General features: G+C 54.8%; 1 protein-coding gene across 3 annotated transcripts in view; it reads right to left on the reverse strand.

The window, feature by feature from the left end:
• Window positions 1-16,716, reverse strand: part of ENG (endoglin) — a 33,168-nt gene extending 16,452 nt beyond the window's left edge. The window contains exons 1-2 of one of the 3 annotated variants that reach the window (XM_028107593.2): window positions 16,285-16,716; window positions 7,909-8,051 (exon numbers count right to left, since the gene is read on the reverse strand). In XM_028107593.2, coding sequence (XP_027963394.1) covers window positions 7,909-8,051; window positions 16,285-16,351 — 210 coding nt within the window. In that variant the 5' untranslated portion in view covers window positions 16,352-16,716. Of the gene's footprint in view, window positions 1-7,908; window positions 8,052-14,381; window positions 14,452-16,284 lie in introns of those variants that run through there. The other 2 variants (XM_088019153.1, XM_088019152.1) reach the window with 2 other exon arrangements.
• Between the last annotated feature and the right edge of the window lie 576 nt (window positions 16,717-17,292).

Here is a 17,292-nt window from a genome sequence, read left to right on the forward strand (position 1 = left end):
TGATGGGTTTTATAACCTTTTGGTTTTCGAAACATCTTTTTAAATCAATTTTTATCTTTTTTAATTTTTTTAAAGATTTTATTTATTCATTTGACAGAGAGAGACACAGTGAGAGAGGGAACACAAGCAGGGGGAGTGGGAGAGGGAGAAGCAGGCTTCCCGCTGAGCAGGGAGCCCGATGCGGGGCTCGATCCCAGGACCCTGGGATCATGACCTGAGCTGAAGGCAGATGCTTAACGACTAAGCCACCCAGGCGCCCCTTAAATCAATTTTTAATAACATTTATGCATCGTAGGGTTATCTGGCAGTTTGGCCAGAGGAGCGTGCAACTCTTGATCTCAGGGCTGTGAGTTCGAGTCCCATGCTAGGTGTAGAGGTTACTTGAATAAATAAAACTTAAAAAAAAGAAGAAATATTTATGCATTCTAAACACATTAAAAATTAAATACTGGATTTAATATATTTCGGTAAAACATGAAATACAAAGCTAAATGTCAGAACCGACGTTTTCTTCCAGGATTATGATCATTATCTGAAGTTTTCATTTAATTCATTAATTTATTTAAAAATTGAAGTATAGGGGCACCTTGGTGGCACAGTTGGTTAAGCGTCTGCCTTCGGCTCAGGTCATGATCCCAGGATCCTGGGATTGAGTCCCGCATCAGGCTCCTTGCTTAGCAGGGAACCTGCTTCTCCCTCTGCCTGACGCTTCCCCTGTTTGTGTGCTCTCTCTCTCTCTGATAAATAAATAAAAATCTTTAAAAAAATAATAAATAAATAAATAAATAAATAAATAAATAAAAATTGAAGTATAGTTGGCAGACTACCTGAAATTAACCTGAGCAGAGGGAGACCCACGTCCGTGGTGTTGGGAAAGGCCTGGTACAGCCGACCTGCCAGAATCCTGGAGAATGAGAATCTTTGAGAATCTCTGAGAATGGCCCTGCCCCCACCTTCTTACCCCGATTGCGTATGTACCGTTAGCTCGAACAATCGAATAGGATTGCACAACCCTGTGTATCTACTAAAAACCATTCAATTGTACACTCTAAATGGGCCAACATTATCTGGATAAAGCTGTCAAAAAAAAAAAAAAACAACAGAATATCAGTAATTTCACATGGTTCGACCTGTGAACCATGTGCCTGGCCCTGGACTGCGCGTGTTACGTGGGTTTTCACTGAAGCAGAGTTAGGTATCCTCCCAGTTTACAGATGCAGCAATTGAGGCTTAGGGAGGGAAACTACCCAGGGATCTGCTGGGGGCGAAGTCGGGGACCAGAGTGAAGCCCACAGCCCCCAGACCTCTCCTGCACCATGTCTCCCTCTCAACCCCGTTCTTCTGGACTTCCCTTCAGTTCATCACTGTCCAGCCCCACCTAGCTGTCCTCACCCAGGGGAGTGACTTCTGGGGCCCCACACACAGTGAAGAGATGGGCGCTGGGGTTTGGAGACGCTGCTGATGGGCTGCAGTGGATGAGGTCCATCCTCTGCCCCTTCGTGGGCATCCATAGGCCGAGAGCACTGCGGGTGACAGAGCAGCAGGGAGCACGGCCTCGGAGCTGACAGGAAAGAGCCTTGTGAACCTCCATTCTTGCTGCTGCTCGGCAACTGTCCCTATTCCTCTGTACCTCAGTCTCCCCACTTGGTAGGACAGGGTGGGGCTCTAGATAAAGGAAGTTAGAAAAGAGAAGTGGAGGTCAGTGTCGGGTCATGCCGAGAGTGAGGGCATGAGGAGACTGGAACTTTGTGGGGACATTTATCACGACATTCAGCTCCTCACCCATCACTCAGTCGTCACCGCGTCCCTCCTGGTAGAGTTGGGGGCAGAAAGGGGGTGGGGGCTGAGGCCCAGGGAGGGGCAGCCATGGGGTGGGGATACACAGCAAGTGAGCAGTGTGCAAGCTTGGGGAGGCAGGAAAGCTGGGCCCCCCGGGGGTCTCTGAGCTCCTAGACCTAGCTGAGGCTGGCTGGTTACCAGAAAACCCCAGTTGGGTTTCCATAGCAAACATTTCCATCCCATGGCCCTGACTCATCATCACAGTCACTCATACGCACATTGACTTCCCTCTTCCCTCCTGCCCCCCCCCACCCCGGCCCGGAGCCCAGAGGCAAAGCAAGGGGTCTGCCTTGCCCCCCACCTCTAAGTTCCCAGTCTTCCGAATGGCATCCTGTGAATTCTGGGAGCCCAGCCGAGGTAGGCTGGCTGGCCGGCCCCTCACTCCCAGCTCCGACCTAGGCCAATTCAGGCCTACCCCCGCCCCTTCCCTGAGTGGGTGGGCGGGGGAGACCGAGTTTCTATTTTTGTGCCAGTGTCCCACAGATGCCATTGTTGGCCCAGCGGTTGGTGGCGGGAAGGGGGGATTTCGGTGAGGAGGCCCTGAACACTAGTAGCCACTTATAGAAAGTTGCTTCCAGCAATTCTTCTAGGAGTGGAGCCGTGGGGCTGCCTGCAGCCCCCACCCTCCTAGGGCCAGACTGGAGCCGGCCAGATTGGAGCCAGCCGTCCCTCTGTCCACCCCAGCAGACTCAGATGATACATACAGGCCGGATGGCAGGGGCAAGGGGTCAAAGCCAGACTGACCTGAATTCAAATGTGGGCTCAGTCATTAACCTGTGACCCTGGGCAGTCACTATTCCTCTCTGGGCCTCAGTTTCCTGGTCTGGAAAATCGGCTGAGCAATATGCCCACTTCATAGACTTGTGAGGATTCAGTGAGACGCTGCCTGCAAGGTGGGGCATCCAGTGCCCAGCTAAATATACAGCAGTAGATTTGGCTCTCACGACCCGTGACTCCCTCCTTGTCCACTCACCCAGAGGAGTGCCATGGTCTGGGGGCTGGCGAGGTTGGCGTTAAAGGCGGGCAGCAGTTAGCAAGAACTGGAACATGTTGAAGCTACACCTCACTGTGGCATCCCCTCTCTGGGCCTCGGTCTCCCCATCGGGGTACCAAGGAGTTGGGCTCAGCGATGTTCTAGTATTGTGCGGCCCCTGGATTTTATCCTACCTCCTGGGGCCCCCATGTTTGGCATCCCAGAGTCATGGTCTCTAGCCAAGTGGACACCGAGTGGGCTTCCAGAACCTCCCAGAAGAGACATGCTACTTTCCCCAGCTGAGGGCCCCTGGTCAGCCCGTGTTCTTCCCCCTCCCCTGTTCATTTGTGATTATGAGAGGCCAGTGCTGGGGGCCCAGCCTGGGGTTTCTGTGCTCTTGTAGGGGCACAGGAAGTAGGCACAACTCTATCCTCCAGGAGTTTGGCAGAGAACTAACACCCCTCAACAACCAGAGATGGACAGCGAGTGCCACCACTATCCCCGCGGGGGGAGTCCCTCAGCAAATGCTCATGCGCATGTATATTTCTCCTTCCTTCCTTCCTTCCTTCCTCCCTCCCTCCCTCCCCCCCTTCCATTATCCATCCATCCACCCAACCACCCGATCGTGACTTCCAGACTGACCCTGAGCTGGACATGGGGGACACAGCAGTGAGACAGCAGACATCAGCCCTGCCCAGCCTGTTGGGCCTCCGATCCATGCCTTTCCACCAAACCTGCCCCTCATATCAGCAAGACCTGGGATAAGAATACAGATGGCAGCCCCCAGCTCCCAGCCCACCCTCCTTTCTTTTCACCTCCTTCTCTTCATGAGTACAAATGTGGGCAACCCAGCCCAAATGCCCACGCTCTGCCATGCCCGCCCCCTACATGTAGTCGCCTTGCCCAGCCTTTAGGTCTGGAGGAGCTTCCTCCAGTCATGCTATGCCCCCTCTAGGGTATGGGATGAGAAAGAGCCCCACGCAGCCCGGGGAGGAGGCTCAGCATATATGGGCAGGGAATTCTGGTGTCCAGGGACCCAGAGCATGGACTCAGGTGATAGGTGCAGGCTCCAGGTGGGCATGTCCCTCTGGCCCTGCAGATACCCTATCCCGGGGGCTGGGGCGGGGGGGAGGTGAGAAGTGCAACTGGAAGAGGGCCAGAGAAGGGCCATTAATTGTGGGGCCTGAACAGGGGCCCCCATTGCCCAGGTCTGAGAGCGACACTGCCCTCCAGAACCCTTCACAGCTTCCTAGGACAGTCTGGGGGAGCCCTGGGCCCCTCCCCCTCTTCCTCTCTGCCTGAGCCACCTTGCCTGCCCCTCTGGTCAGGAATGAGTCAGTGCAAGAGCCCAGCAGCTTCCATCTGCTTGGAGATGGGTGGGGTGTCCTTAGCTCCCCGGGGTTTGCCCAGAAGTAGGGTGAATCAGCGGTTGCCCCAGCTCTGGCCCGGCTGCCTGGGGCTTGTAAGGAAGACAGCAGACCCGTGCAGTCAGTCTGACGGGAATTGCTGAGACACCAGGCCAGTTTCCTGTCTCCGCGGGTCAGGATGTGACCCCGGGCCCCCTCCCGGAATCCAGGCTCCGGCCTGCCCTTTGGGGACCCAGCAAGATAGAGCCCCTGCCCAATGGCCCCCTCATCTGTCTGCTACGGACCTTTCTTCCCTGAGCCTCTTGGCTGCCACAGCTCATCTGCCACCCACCCACAGGAAATCTGAGGATGCGGAGGCTACGCAGGGGTGGACGGGAAAGCCGTTTCTGTGGGCCAGTGTTGGAAGACGGCGGCCACAGGTCGGGAGGGCTTGGGCTGGTTGCTGAGACAGCTGCCACACACATGCCCGCCGCCAGCTCATGTTTCTGGCCCCAGGGCTTTGCTTGTGCGGTGCCCTCTGCCTGGGATGCCCTTCACCACCCTCTCTGTCTGGCTGGACACCGAGAGCCTTTCACTAATGCCCCTTTCCCTCCCCAGCCCCGTGTGCCCCCCATTGCTAATCCCATCACGCTGTCAATGCCCACCTCTGCCTCCGCTGGCTTGGGAGTGGCTCAAGGGCAGAGGTCGGGTCTGTTTTCTCTTTGCACCATCAATACCCAGCACAGGCTGGGCACCGAGCAGGCACCTGGCCAGGACTGTTTGGTGGGGGGCACTGTCAGGCTATGGACCCGATTTCTGGGGGGGCCTATCTGGAGAGGAAGGTGCCTTCCATGTCACAGCATAGGGTCTGGGGGGCTGGGATCATGGGCCCCTGGGGCAGGGAGGCCAGGAGCTCCTGGTGGGGAGGCCCAGCTCCGTCAGGCTGGACCTCAGTGGCCCCCTCTGAAAAGAGATTCATGGCCCCTGCCTCAGCTACCTCGTAGCAATAACTTTTGGGGATCAAATTAGTGGACCGATGTGAAGATGTTCTGGAAACTATAGCATGCTTGTTAAGAGCGGGGTATTTACAGGTGAGACCCGGAGGCCAAAGATAATAACATATAATAACAAGAAGATATTGGGCGCCTGGGTGGCTCAGTTGGTTAAGCGACTGCCTTCGGCTCAGGTCATGATCCTGGAGTCCCGGGATCGAGTCCCACATCGGGCTCCCTGCTCGGCGGGGAGTCTGCTTCTCCCTCTGACCCTCTTCCCTCTCGTGCTCTCTATCTCTCATTCTCTCTCTCTAATAAATAAATAAAATCTTTAAAAAAAACAAGAAGATATTGTTGTTATATAATGTGTGTGTGTGTGTGTGTGTGTGTGTGTGTGTGTGTGTGTGTGTGTGTGTATAGAAAGATAATAACATACGAATAACAACAAGCAGAGCTACTGTAGGATGAGCAGTCACTCTGGGCAGCCCCGCACTCAATATTGGCCTGCTCTACCCCACCGGATCCTCGCAAACCCCCTGTGAGGGAGGTACTATTATCGTCCCCATATTTCCTGTGGAAAACCAAGGCCTAGAGAAGCGGCCCAAGGTCCTGCTGCTGTAAGGTGGGAAGGCAGACTTCAGTCTGCAGACGGTCCAGCTCCAGAGCCCGTGTTTGCACCTGCTGGGTCGAGGCCACCTAGCAGCGCGTTCTTGCACTCACGCCTTCAGCAAACGGTTATTTGCTATCTGCCGGGCCCTGGGCCAGATTCTAACACTGTGATTCTTCACTGAGTCCCTGAGCTCAAGAATTGTGTGGGTGTGGAAGAGTGAGGGGAAGGGGAGCCCCCTCCACGTGCCAGGTACTATATGAGGTGCTGGTCAGTGACGTATCCAAGGCTGAAGCCCCAGTCTCCTGAACCCCAGCTCTCTCTACCACCCCCTCAAACAGATATGCCTGACAGGCCTGGGGCTTGCAGCCTGGCTTCTTGGATTAAAAGCCAGATGCTCCACGGGCTGAGTCCTCCGGAAGAGACAGAGAGCGACGGGAGGTTTTGTTGTCATGAGCTCTAGGAGGACGTGAGTTACACTGGCATCGCACCGTGGCCCTAAAAACCCTCCAGTGACTCTCACTATCCACAGCAGAAAGACCAAGCTCCTTAAAATAGTGGCAGGGCCTTTGCATCTCCCCAGCCCTGCCCCAAGGTGAACTATAAGTTCCCGCCACAGTGAACCACATCTTGACCCTAACCACAGTCCACTCACCTGCCTGTGGCTCACTCTGTCCTTAGCTCTTCTCTACCACCTCTTTCACTCCTGGACATCTTACTGTTGTTCCTTCCTCCTGGAAGCCCTGTCTAATCCCACAGCAGCTGCCATACCCATGTCCTGTGCTCCCAAAGAGAACACCCATCACCCAGATCCTGGCTGGCTGTCTACACATCTGTTTCCCACAGACCTGGGCACTTGGCAGGGGGCTTTTCTCGGACTCCGGCCCCTTGTTGAGTGACTGGGGAGGGGGGGGCGGATCCCAGTCACCCAGTGACGGGTCATCAGAACAAACAAAATGAGCTTATAGAGGGCAATCTTACGTTCCGTATCATTACCAAACTGGAAAAAAATTACAATGGCTTTGGAAACCATATAACGTGTGTCTGGCACTATCTCAGTTTGGGGATTATCGAGGCCCACAGTCCTGGTGGCAGGCAGGGCGGTGGGGAGCAGGCCCCCCTCGATATTGGTGGTCTGGGCACCGTCTTATCACCACACAAACGCAGGGCAACTCAACAGTTTCAGGAGCAGCCTGGCCACAAGTTTACTGAGCTGACACCACTGAATCGCTATCAGGACCTGAGGCCACACCAGCCAGGTGTGGCCACCAGCCCAGGCAGGCCAAATGCTGCCAGGACACAGACCTCCTGAGGAGCCAGGCGACAGCCTAGTTTGGAGTCCCCCAGAATCTAGTGCGAACTCTGGCCTTGGGTGTGTGGCTTCACCTCTCTAGGCCTGCCTCAGTTTCCCCCTCCGAAAAGTGGGAGCAATAACAGATTCTGACAGATTAGGCCCTTGGGAGGCTTCAGACATGGAAGATGTTGAACCCCATTCCTGGCTCTTAGTAGGCCTCTAACAGTACCTAGCACAGAGTGAGCCTCGCACAGAATCTAGCACACGGTGAGCCTGGTGCAGAACCTAGCGCATAGCAAGCACTCCACAAGTGTGTTATTATCATTAGGAGGGACTTCGGCTAATGCTGGACCTCAGTAGGGACAGTGGTCTCCAAGGTGGCATCACTGGCTTCAGTCTCTGTGGGCTGCCTGGCCAGGTCACCGATGTTCAGTGGGGGACATTGTAGGGAGGGAGATTTGAGCTCAACTGAGGGAAGCACTTGCTCAAAACCCAAGCTGCCTGGAGGGGAGCTCAGTCTGCCGAGAAGCACCAAGCTCCCCATCACTGCAGGTGCACAGGTGACAGCTCACCTGGTCCCTTCCACCGCTCACCTGGCTCTTCTCCACTCAGTCACTGGCCACACCCAGCCCTTCCCACCTGGGACTTGTGGCTTCCAGAAGACCTCCGTGATGCTGGCCCCAGAAATGCCATTCCTTACTGGCCCTGTGAAATGCCCACGTATCCCTCCTGGCAGGGACCCTCGTGAGGACACGCCCCGCTGTTCCAGGGACAGCCACAAGGAAGGCTCCCCTCATCCCATTGGCCCTGGGCCTTTCTCTGGGACCCCAACCCCAACCCTGCCACCAAGCACTCACCCTTGAGGATTCCAGGAAGAGAATGTGAACTTCAAGGGTGGCATTGGGGACCTGAGCCACGCAGCCCTTAGAAACTTGACTCGTAATATATGTCACCTCGGCGTCCACAGGCTGTAGGTCACAATGGACTGTTTCTGCAAGACCTGTTGGGGAAGCACATCCAGAGAGAGCACCAGGTGAGAATACGGTGGTGGACAGTCATTCCCAAGTTCCGAATGCCTCGCGCTTGGCACTGGCTTAGGGCTTTCTGCATCCCCACAGCTACCCTACAAGGTGGATAGCATTATAACCATTCCACAGATGGAGAAACTAAGACTCAGGAAGGAAAAGTCTCTTGCCTGAGGTCACAGTGTGACTAGGGGTAGGGCTGACAGATAAAGTGCAGGATACCCGGTTAAATTTGCATAAATAAAAAAAAGATTAATTTTTAAAAGTATAAGTGTATCCCAGCTATTGCATGGGACATACTTACACTGAATTTTTTTTCGCTGTTTATCTGACACTCAAATTTAACTGGGCATCCTATATTTTTATTTGCTACATCCTGCAACCCTAGCTGTGGGGCTGAGCTCACAGGTACACGCATCCAAGCCTCCTGGCTGGTTCACTCCAAAGGGAGACAAGAGCTAAGATCGGGAGAGGAAAACTTCCCAAAACTTCCCCTCCTGTGCCTTGAGGAGGCTGGGAGGAATGGGGCCAAGGAGGGTTGAGTCTCCTGGCCCCAAGGGAGGGAGCGAGCCAGAAGGGCGGCCCGGGTTCAGAGGGCGGCTGTGGGAGGAGGCCTGGGCCACGGAGCCTGCTCCTGGGCTGCTCGGAAACACAGGTCCTGAGGGAAGGCAATGGAATTTCACCCTGACCCAGCAGAGGAGGAAGAGGAAATGAGGCCCCTACACCTCGTCCTAAGGAATGTGCCGAGGAAGGGGGGGCTCCGGAGGAGGGAAGGAGGACAGAGAAGGGGAGACTGTTTGGAAGTTTGTGTCTCCATCTTGTCGCGCTCACTTCCTGTTTTCTTGGAGATCAAAGATGGGCGCGGAGGGGCTGGCCGCACGTCCAGCCGTCGCCAGCTCAGAGAAGGGGGGTAGGGAGGCTTCTTCCGAATCCCAGGCTATCGGGCAGTCTTTTTCCTAAGCCAGCGTTGCTGGGCTCAGGACCCCCAGAGGTCAGAGGAGGACTTAAGATGGCCGTCCCTAGCTGCGGCCATGCCACCCGCCCCAGCACCTTGGGAGGGATAATTTCAGGACTAGGTCGTTTGGCGACTATGGGGGCCCAGACCCTGTAAATCCTTGCCCTGGCCCTTTCCTGTGTGCAAGGGTCACAGTGCAAGTGTCCTATGGCATTTTGATTCAAGGCAAGGTCCCTGGAGCCAGGCCAACCTGTGTTTGAATCTCAGGCCCGCACTTACTGGCTATGTGGCTTTGGTGAACGATTTCACCACTTTGGGCTTCAGTTTCCTCATTTGTGAAAGGACAGTTAGAACCCACAGAGGTTGTTGGGAGGACTCCATGAGAACAGGGCATATGGCGGTTCTTTGGGTTACCATTATTTGATTGACTTCAGTCATTGGAGAAGAATGGACTCTCTTAGGGGGTAGGGGTGAAGTGGTGGGATGGGGCAGTCTGCAGGTCAGTGGTGTCCCAGGCCAGCAGCCCCCCTCATCCCAGCAGACACAAGGGCTGACACCAACTCCTGCTGTCTCAGCCCCTGGTGACCCAATAAGCCCCTCAGTGTTCCCCACCCCCCCTCGCTTTCCCTACCAGCGAACACAGATTTCTTGGCTGCTACCTGGTCTAAACCCTTCCTATACAGATGGGGAGACTGAGGCCCGGAGAGGCGGGATGTGCCAGAGTCACACAGCATGTGGCTGACCAGGCTGGGCCTCAGACCCACCTCTCTCTGCATGACCCGGGGTCTGGCCTGCAGATTAGCACAGTGACTTCCTCCTTTCCTTCGGACTTTCCCTGCCCCCTCCCCAGACTTCCAGGAACCCCAGTTCCTCCTGGATTGCCTGGGCCGCCCGGGGCCACCTCCTCCATGCCGTCAGCGGGAGAGGCCACGGGCCTGGCCATTATGTAATGATCAGATAACAGGCCAGGCTGGGAGATCAGATAAGAGGTCCATTTATTTTGGGGCCTTTTCGAATCCTGGCTGCCCCCACCCCGCAGACGAGAATGGGGAGACAGGAGGGAGTATGACGCCCGGGCTTGTCTCCCGGAGCCGGAGGCGGGCCCAGACAGAGCTGAAAACAATCCCCTGGCACCAAGGGAAACGCCAGGGCCTCCCGGGACCCGGGTTGGAGGAGGCGCCGCTAGGGGCCTGGGTGACCCGGCCCGAGTGAGAAACCCAGGAGCCACCCCCCCCCACCTCTGTCCCCTTCCTCCTCCGCCCCCACCCAGGAGCATAGAGCCACCTCAGAGCTTTCTGCCTGGCCACCCCAGCACCTTGAAAGGTCACAGAGAATAACGGTCAAGGAGAGCAACTCCAGAACCAGACGGCCCGGGTCAAATCCCAGCTCTACCCCTCAAAACAACGGTCACCTTGAGCAAAAGCCCAACTTCTCTGAGTCTCAGTTTCCCCATTTGCAAAACAGCTTCCATCATGCTTACTGAGAGCCAGGTACTGTTGCAAGGCTTGACATGAGTTCATTCATTTGATTCCTGCAGCAGCCCTACAGGTGGGTACTCTTATTGGAACCATGTGATGCCTGGAGAGACAAGACCGCCCAGGTACAAGAATTTGCCCGAGGTCGCCCAGCTATTACGTCTCAGGGTCTGTATTTGCAGCTGGGCGTCTGCCTGGTACCCAGTAAGCGTTCTGAACACAGTGGCTGTGATTATTTCCTAATACAAGGGCAGAGCCTTTCCCACGGGCTTTCTCTGTTTTTTTTTCTCTTCTTCAATCACCCAGCTATCCATCCATCCTTTGCTCCTTTCAGGGTCCCATTATAGCCTCCCAGATGTCCCAGCATCCAGCTCAGCCACCCCCAGCGAGGCCTCAAGTCTCCCTCTCCAATCTTCCCCGTGGCTCCTCAGTGCCCGCAGGGTCAAGTCCACACTCCACCACCTAACATGGAATTAAAAAGTGCAGGGATCTGGGGCACCTAGGTAGCTCAGTTGGTTAAGCGTCTGCCTTTGGCTCAGGTCATGACCCCAGGGTCCTGGGATTGAGCCCCGCATCGGGCTCCCCACTCAGTGAGGGGTCTGCTTCTCCCTCTCCCTCTGCCGCTCCCTCTGCTTGTCCTCTCTCTGTCAAATAAATAAATAAAATCTTTTATTTTTAAAGATTTTATTTATTTATTTGAGAGAGAGAATGAGAGAGAGAGAGAGAGCATGAGAGGGGAGAGGGTCAGAGGGAGAAGCAGACTCCCTGCCGAGCAGGGAGCCTGATGCGGGACTCGATCCCGGGACTCCAGGATCATGACCTGAGCCGAAGGCAGTCGCTTAACCAACTGAGCCACCCAGGCGCCCCTAAATAAATAAAATCTTAAAAAAAAAAAAAAAAGTGCAGGGGCATCTGGGTGGCTCAGTCGTTAAAGCGTCTGCCTTCGGCTCAGGTCATGATCCCAGGGTCCTGGGATGGAGCCTAGCGTCGGGCTCCTTGCTCAGCGGGGAGCCTGCTTCTCCCTCTGCCTCTGCCACTTGCCCTGCTTGTGCTCTCTCTCAAATAAATGAATAAAATCTTAACAAAAGTGCAATGATCTGATGGATGCCAAGGTTCAGCTCCTGATTCTGCCACCTTCCAGCTTCCTCTCTGTGCCTCAGTGTTATTATCTGTACAATGGGGATGATGGCAATCACAATAGCTTACTCATCGAGTTGCTGCAAATGTTGGTCGGATGACACCTGCACAGCGCTCAGCAGGCTTGTGATGCATGAAGAGGCTCAGGACTGGCAACTGCTCTCATGAGAACTTATGCCCACCGGGGAGAGGTGAGCTCTTCCTCCAAACACACCTCATTCCCTGCGGCTGCCCTGCTTGCTCCCAGACCAACGGTCTTCCTTTACTTGACCTCTTGGTCAACTTCTGTTCAACCTTCAAAACCCTGTTGTGAATGTCATCTTGTCAGGACTGATCTGGTGGCACTCTAGCTGTGAGGGCCAGTGTCAGGGCAAGAAGGGGAATCAAACCTCATCTTCCCCCAGGCAGTATGATGCGATGGTTCGACCCAGGGCGCAAGCCCCAGCTGCTCCTTCCTGGGCTGTTACTTGGGCAAATTTCTTCACCTGCCTGTGCCCCAGCCTCCTCAGCTGTGCCATGGGGGAGACAGGAGTGTCTGCTTCACTGGGCTTTTGTGAAGGTTAAGGTTAAGACATTTGCCTCTTCACCTCCATCCCTACCCCACGTATGAAGCCAGCTCAGCCCTGGAGGATGGTCCTCTTCAGCCTGCAGGGCTGATGTCCCAAAGCCGGGGCTGGAGCTGGGTCTTAGTGTCACTCTCCGTCTGGCTGAGATGAGAGAGAATCTCAATGGTCATGTCCTCACCACCCCCAGGGGCTCATCTCTCCTGGCTCACACAGCTCCTCTTTTACCTCCTGGCAAATGGGAAGCTGCCCTGAAGTGCGGGCTCTAAGAGACGGGCATTTGTGGTCTCTGTCCGGTGTCACTTGTCCCCTCTCTGGAGAGGCCCAGATCCCCAGCACAGGGCTCCAAGTCCCGCCTCTGTCCCTCCAGCGAAGGCTTGTCCACACTCCGCAAACACGCTTTGATCCCAGCCACCCAACATGAGCCTCAAATCCCAGCACCCCCACTTCTGGGACTCTATCCAAGTGAAATACTCCAAAATACAGGAAGAGGTGCATGTACCAAAAACGTGCACGGTGGTGGTATTTATAACTAGCCTCAATGGGGAAACCACCTAGATATTCAACAATAAGGGATTTGTTAGACAAACGACGGGATGGCACATCTAAGGGACAGAATATTCCGGAACCACAAGGGGACAGTTATGGAGTCTACATGACAACATAGAAACTTTCTGGGTCATGAGAAGGGTCCCCCAAGACTCCCAAATGTTGATCCATCTGCATTAAAATTACCTTAAAGAGCTAGACGAAAGCTAGTACGCAACCCACCTAACAATGCCTATGTTAATGATGGAACTTGGGAAGTGATCTTTTTTTCTCCTTATCTGTTTTCTTTGAGTAGACTTAAGTGACTATATAATTAAATTGCTCTTTAAAAATCTACGTGTTTGCTCTTTAAAAAAATATCCCAACGTGGCAAAAAAAGTGTCTTTAGAGACAATTCCCTAGAGAAAGCTTGTGCTGGAGAACAGAGACCTCGGGATTGTCCCCACGTGTACCATGCACTGTTCCTTTTTTTTTTTTTTTTTTTAAGATTTTATTTATTTGACACAGAGAGAGAGAGAGAGAGATAGTGAAAGAGAGAGCACAAGCAGAGGGAGTGGCAGGCAGAGGGAGAGGGAGAAGCAGGCTTTCCACTGAGCAGGGAGCCCGACGCGGGGCTCGATCCCAGGACCCCGGGATCATGACCTGAGCTGAAGGCAGACGCTTAACCGACTGAGCCACCCGGCACCCCTGTTCCTATTTTATTCTGGCAGTAATGGAGTCACTGCTTTGGGAGCACCTAACGCTGGGTCCCAGACATCCGTGCACAATAGTATAGATCCAAATTCAGCTTTTTCTCGGTTTTGACTGGTATTTCACTGAATACCAATTCTTTTGCTAGGGCCCAGGCTGATGGACATTTGGGCGGTTTCCAGTTGGGTTTTTGTTACAGGCACCTATGGACTATATGGATCTTGACAGACTTGGGCAAGTAACTCCAAAAGGCTGAAGGTTGAGCCGGTACACAGGTTAGGGTATTAAGAGATTCTGCCAAGCTGTGTTCCCAGAAGGCTGGACCACTCTTGGACCTGTTTTGGACCCATTTTTACCCTCTCCGGCCTGACTGAGGATGCCTGGGTCACTCCCATCCCCCACCCCAGCGTGGAGATCTGGGTTCCACACCCTGACCCGGGCCTCCGTCTGCCCTCCAAGGGCCTCAGTTTCCCAGACTGTCAAAGAGTTGGGCTGGATGGTTTGGAATGTCCTTGAATCCTATGATCACTGGGATACTGGTACCCACTCCCAGGAGCAGATTGATAAATTATCAGTTTTTCCAACTGGCTATTAAACATAGCCATTATTAAAAATTAAATTTTGGGGGGCACCTGGGTGGCTCAGTAGGTTAAGGTTCTGCCTTCGGCTCAGGTCATGATCCTAGAGTCCTGGGATAGAGACCCATATTAGGCTCCCTGCTCAGTGGAGAGTCTGCTTCTTCCTCTCCCTCTGCCCCTTCCCCTGCTAGTTCTCTCTCTCTCTCTCTCTCTCTAATAACATCTTTTTAAAAAATTGAATTTGGGGGCACCTGGCTGGCTCAGTCAGTGGAACATGTGACTCTTGACCTCAGGGTTGTAGGTTCAAGCCCCACATTGGGTGTACGGATTACTTAAAAAAAATAAAATCTTGGGGCACCTGGGTGGCCCAGTTGGTTGAGCATATGCCTTCGGCTCAGGTCATGATCCCAGGGTCCTGGGATTGAGCCCCGCATCGGGCTCTCTGCTCGGCAAGAAGTCTGGTTCTCCTTCTCCCTCTGCCTGCCGCTCTGCCTACTTCTGCTCTCTCTCTGTGTCAAATAAATAAATAAAATATTAAAAAATAAATAAAATCTTAAAAAAATTAAATTGTATAAGCTTAAAAATAAAGTGTATTTTAAAAACGGTAATAAATATCAAAACTAATTACTTCCTAATTATTTTACTATATTCTATGCTCTTGAGGTCAGATGTCTGTTGCATCTGTGTGGTAGAAATATCGGGCAAAGGTCCTGGGGACACTGCATCCCAACTGCAAGCTTGGTGAGCTGGTAGCTTGAAATCAGCCATGTGGGAACATTTACACCCTGGACATTAACAAATACTATCCCCAACGCCCTCCACCCCTGTTATTCATTATTTGCCAGCACACCACTGCCTTCCATCCTATAAAACCAGACCCTAAAGATCTACAGGGATCTTCCTCTGATGATGACAAAGATGGCAGTGTTATCAAGCTAGAAATGTGGGAGAGGTGGGAGAAAGGCAGGGCAGCCTTCAGGCCTGTTGTGGAGCTCAGGTGGGCTTCTGTCTGAGCTGTGTGAACTTGGCAGATCACAGCCTCCACTTACTGTAAAATGGGGCGATACAGGCAGCCATCTTATGGGGTTGCCAGAAGTTATATGGGGGCGGGGAGGTGCACATTACACGTGGTTAGGAGCCACAAGTCTAGGGTCAAATCTGTGCTAGGTCACTTAGTGTCTGCGACAGTTTCCTGTGATCCGTGAGGCAGTCGTAGAGGTTTAGAGACCAAGGACTAGGGGCTTTAAAATGCCACAAGGTGGGATCAGGTAGGGAGGCGGCCACCGTTGTGCTCTTCCCCTATGTTCTCCCCCGACTCCCAACACCAGATTCTTTAGAGAGTTTCTGGATGTGCCATGGGTGAAGGGGTGCCCATAGGGCTGTCCTGTGGCTTTAGGTGGGTGAGGGGCAGACACAGCAAGGCCCACATGAATGGCATGAAGATATGGGAGTCCCCAGTTCCTCATGGCCTCTCATCTGGTCAGTTTCGGAAGGCTGCAGAGCCATGACTGCCTGGAAGAACCCCCAGGCTGAGCCGCCCCCACAGAACCCTTAGTCTGGGCCTGTGTCCCCATCCTGCCGCATTCTTGAAGAAGAGAGGGTGAGTCGAGGCAGAGAGCGAGAGCTAAGTTCAAGAGTGTTCTGGGTGCCACTCACAGGCCCCGGGGAAGTGAGAGGCAGGAATTTAAAGCTAATCATAAAGCCACAATAACAACACAGAATCCTCCAGCCTGCTCCGGAGCTCTACAAGCACGGCCTCACGGCCACCCCCCACAGCAGCCCCCGAAGAGTTCCATTCCCATCCCCGCTTTGCTCAGCGGCCCAAAGGCAGTCCCCCAATATCACACCGCGAGGAAGTACCCATGTGAGATTTGAACCAAGAGCCCTAGTGCGGACTGTGAATCCACACGCCCTCCTTCCCACAGGTTCCTCAGATGGGAACCTTAAGGCCCAGAGAGGGCAGGAGACCCTCCCAGGGCTGCACAGCACTCTGGGACCTGGGCTTCCTGGGGGAGAAACTGGACAGAGCTGGGAGGGCAGAGGCCGGGGTTAAGGCAAATAACTCATGCCCATTTGCTTGAGACGTTTAGGGCTGAAAGGTCTTTGTCTTGCCAAACCGGGGTGGTTGGTCACCCTACGGTGTCCACCTTGGGCTGTCCAAACCCCCCTGGACAGCCCCACTGGGCATGCGGTCAGGACCAGGGTAGAGGCCAGGAACACTTGGGGCCGAGTCTCCCCACCTGGGGTCCCTGGACACCTACTTGTGGGCCTGAGGCTGCAGACGGCCAGCAGTAGGGCAACGACCAGGGGAAGCGTGCGGCGGTCCATGCTGTCCACCAGGGGGTCTGTGCGCTGGGCCTTATCCGGTGTCCAGGGGCAGGGCTGCGGGCGGGCGTGGGGGCCGGCGTGGGCGCGAGCGGGGACCCGAGGGGAACAGGCAGCCGGAGCGACGGCGTCCCTGCTCCAGCCTTCTGAGGTGGCGGCCGAGAGGTCAGGAGAAGTGGGCACGGGGGCGCAGGGCCGGGCCGGGGGTCGCTGGCCGAAGGATGAGCGGGGAGGGGGTGCTGGGCTCCTGCGGACGGCAGCTGCGGCAGGAGTCCCGGCCTGGGGATGCGGCTGGAAGCTGGGGTATGACCGGCAGCGGTGGGGAGCTCCCGGCTCATCCAGCCTGGCCCGGGGAGGCAGGAAATGCGCTTCCTTAGAGAAGGGGCCGGGCCAGGCGGCCTGCCAGGCGGGGAGAGGAAGTGCCGCAGGCTTTGTCGCTGGGTGGGGGGCCCGGTTGGGGGGGGCAGGCAGTGGGGTGGGAGGGCCCAGGCTCCAGGCTGGTCTCCTCACACACCCCACCCTCTCCAGGGCCGGCTGGTGGGGCGCATCTGGCAGCCCCCAGGGGGCAGATGAAAACAATCACCCTACCAGCCCACCGAGGAGACCTTTCAGAGGCCAAGCCCTGACCAAGGAGGCTCAGGTGGAGCTCATAGCCCCTTGAACTCAGTTGTTCCCATTTTGCAGATGAGAAAACAGAGGCCTGATGGGGTGAGATAATTGGCCCCAAAAGATGGTGGAGCTGGGATTTGAACAGGTGTCATCAAGCACCAAAAGTGGCTTACATAAGCCTGATACTGGCTCGTCATTCCTTGCTTTGCAGGCAGGGAAACTGAGGCCCCGGACAGGGAAGGAACGCTCCCAAATGGCAGCTGGGGTTGAGGTCTCAGGGCCCAGGGAGGACAGGGGAACGTTGGGTCTGCCCCCTCCGTGGGTGGAAAATCCCC

Source organism: Eumetopias jubatus, unplaced genomic scaffold (assembly GCF_037043125.1).
Source record: "Eumetopias jubatus isolate StellerSeaLion01/CBP00866 unplaced genomic scaffold, mEumJub1_p1.0 scaffold_15, whole genome shotgun sequence".
Taxonomy (NCBI): Eukaryota; Metazoa; Chordata; class Mammalia; order Carnivora; family Otariidae; genus Eumetopias; species Eumetopias jubatus.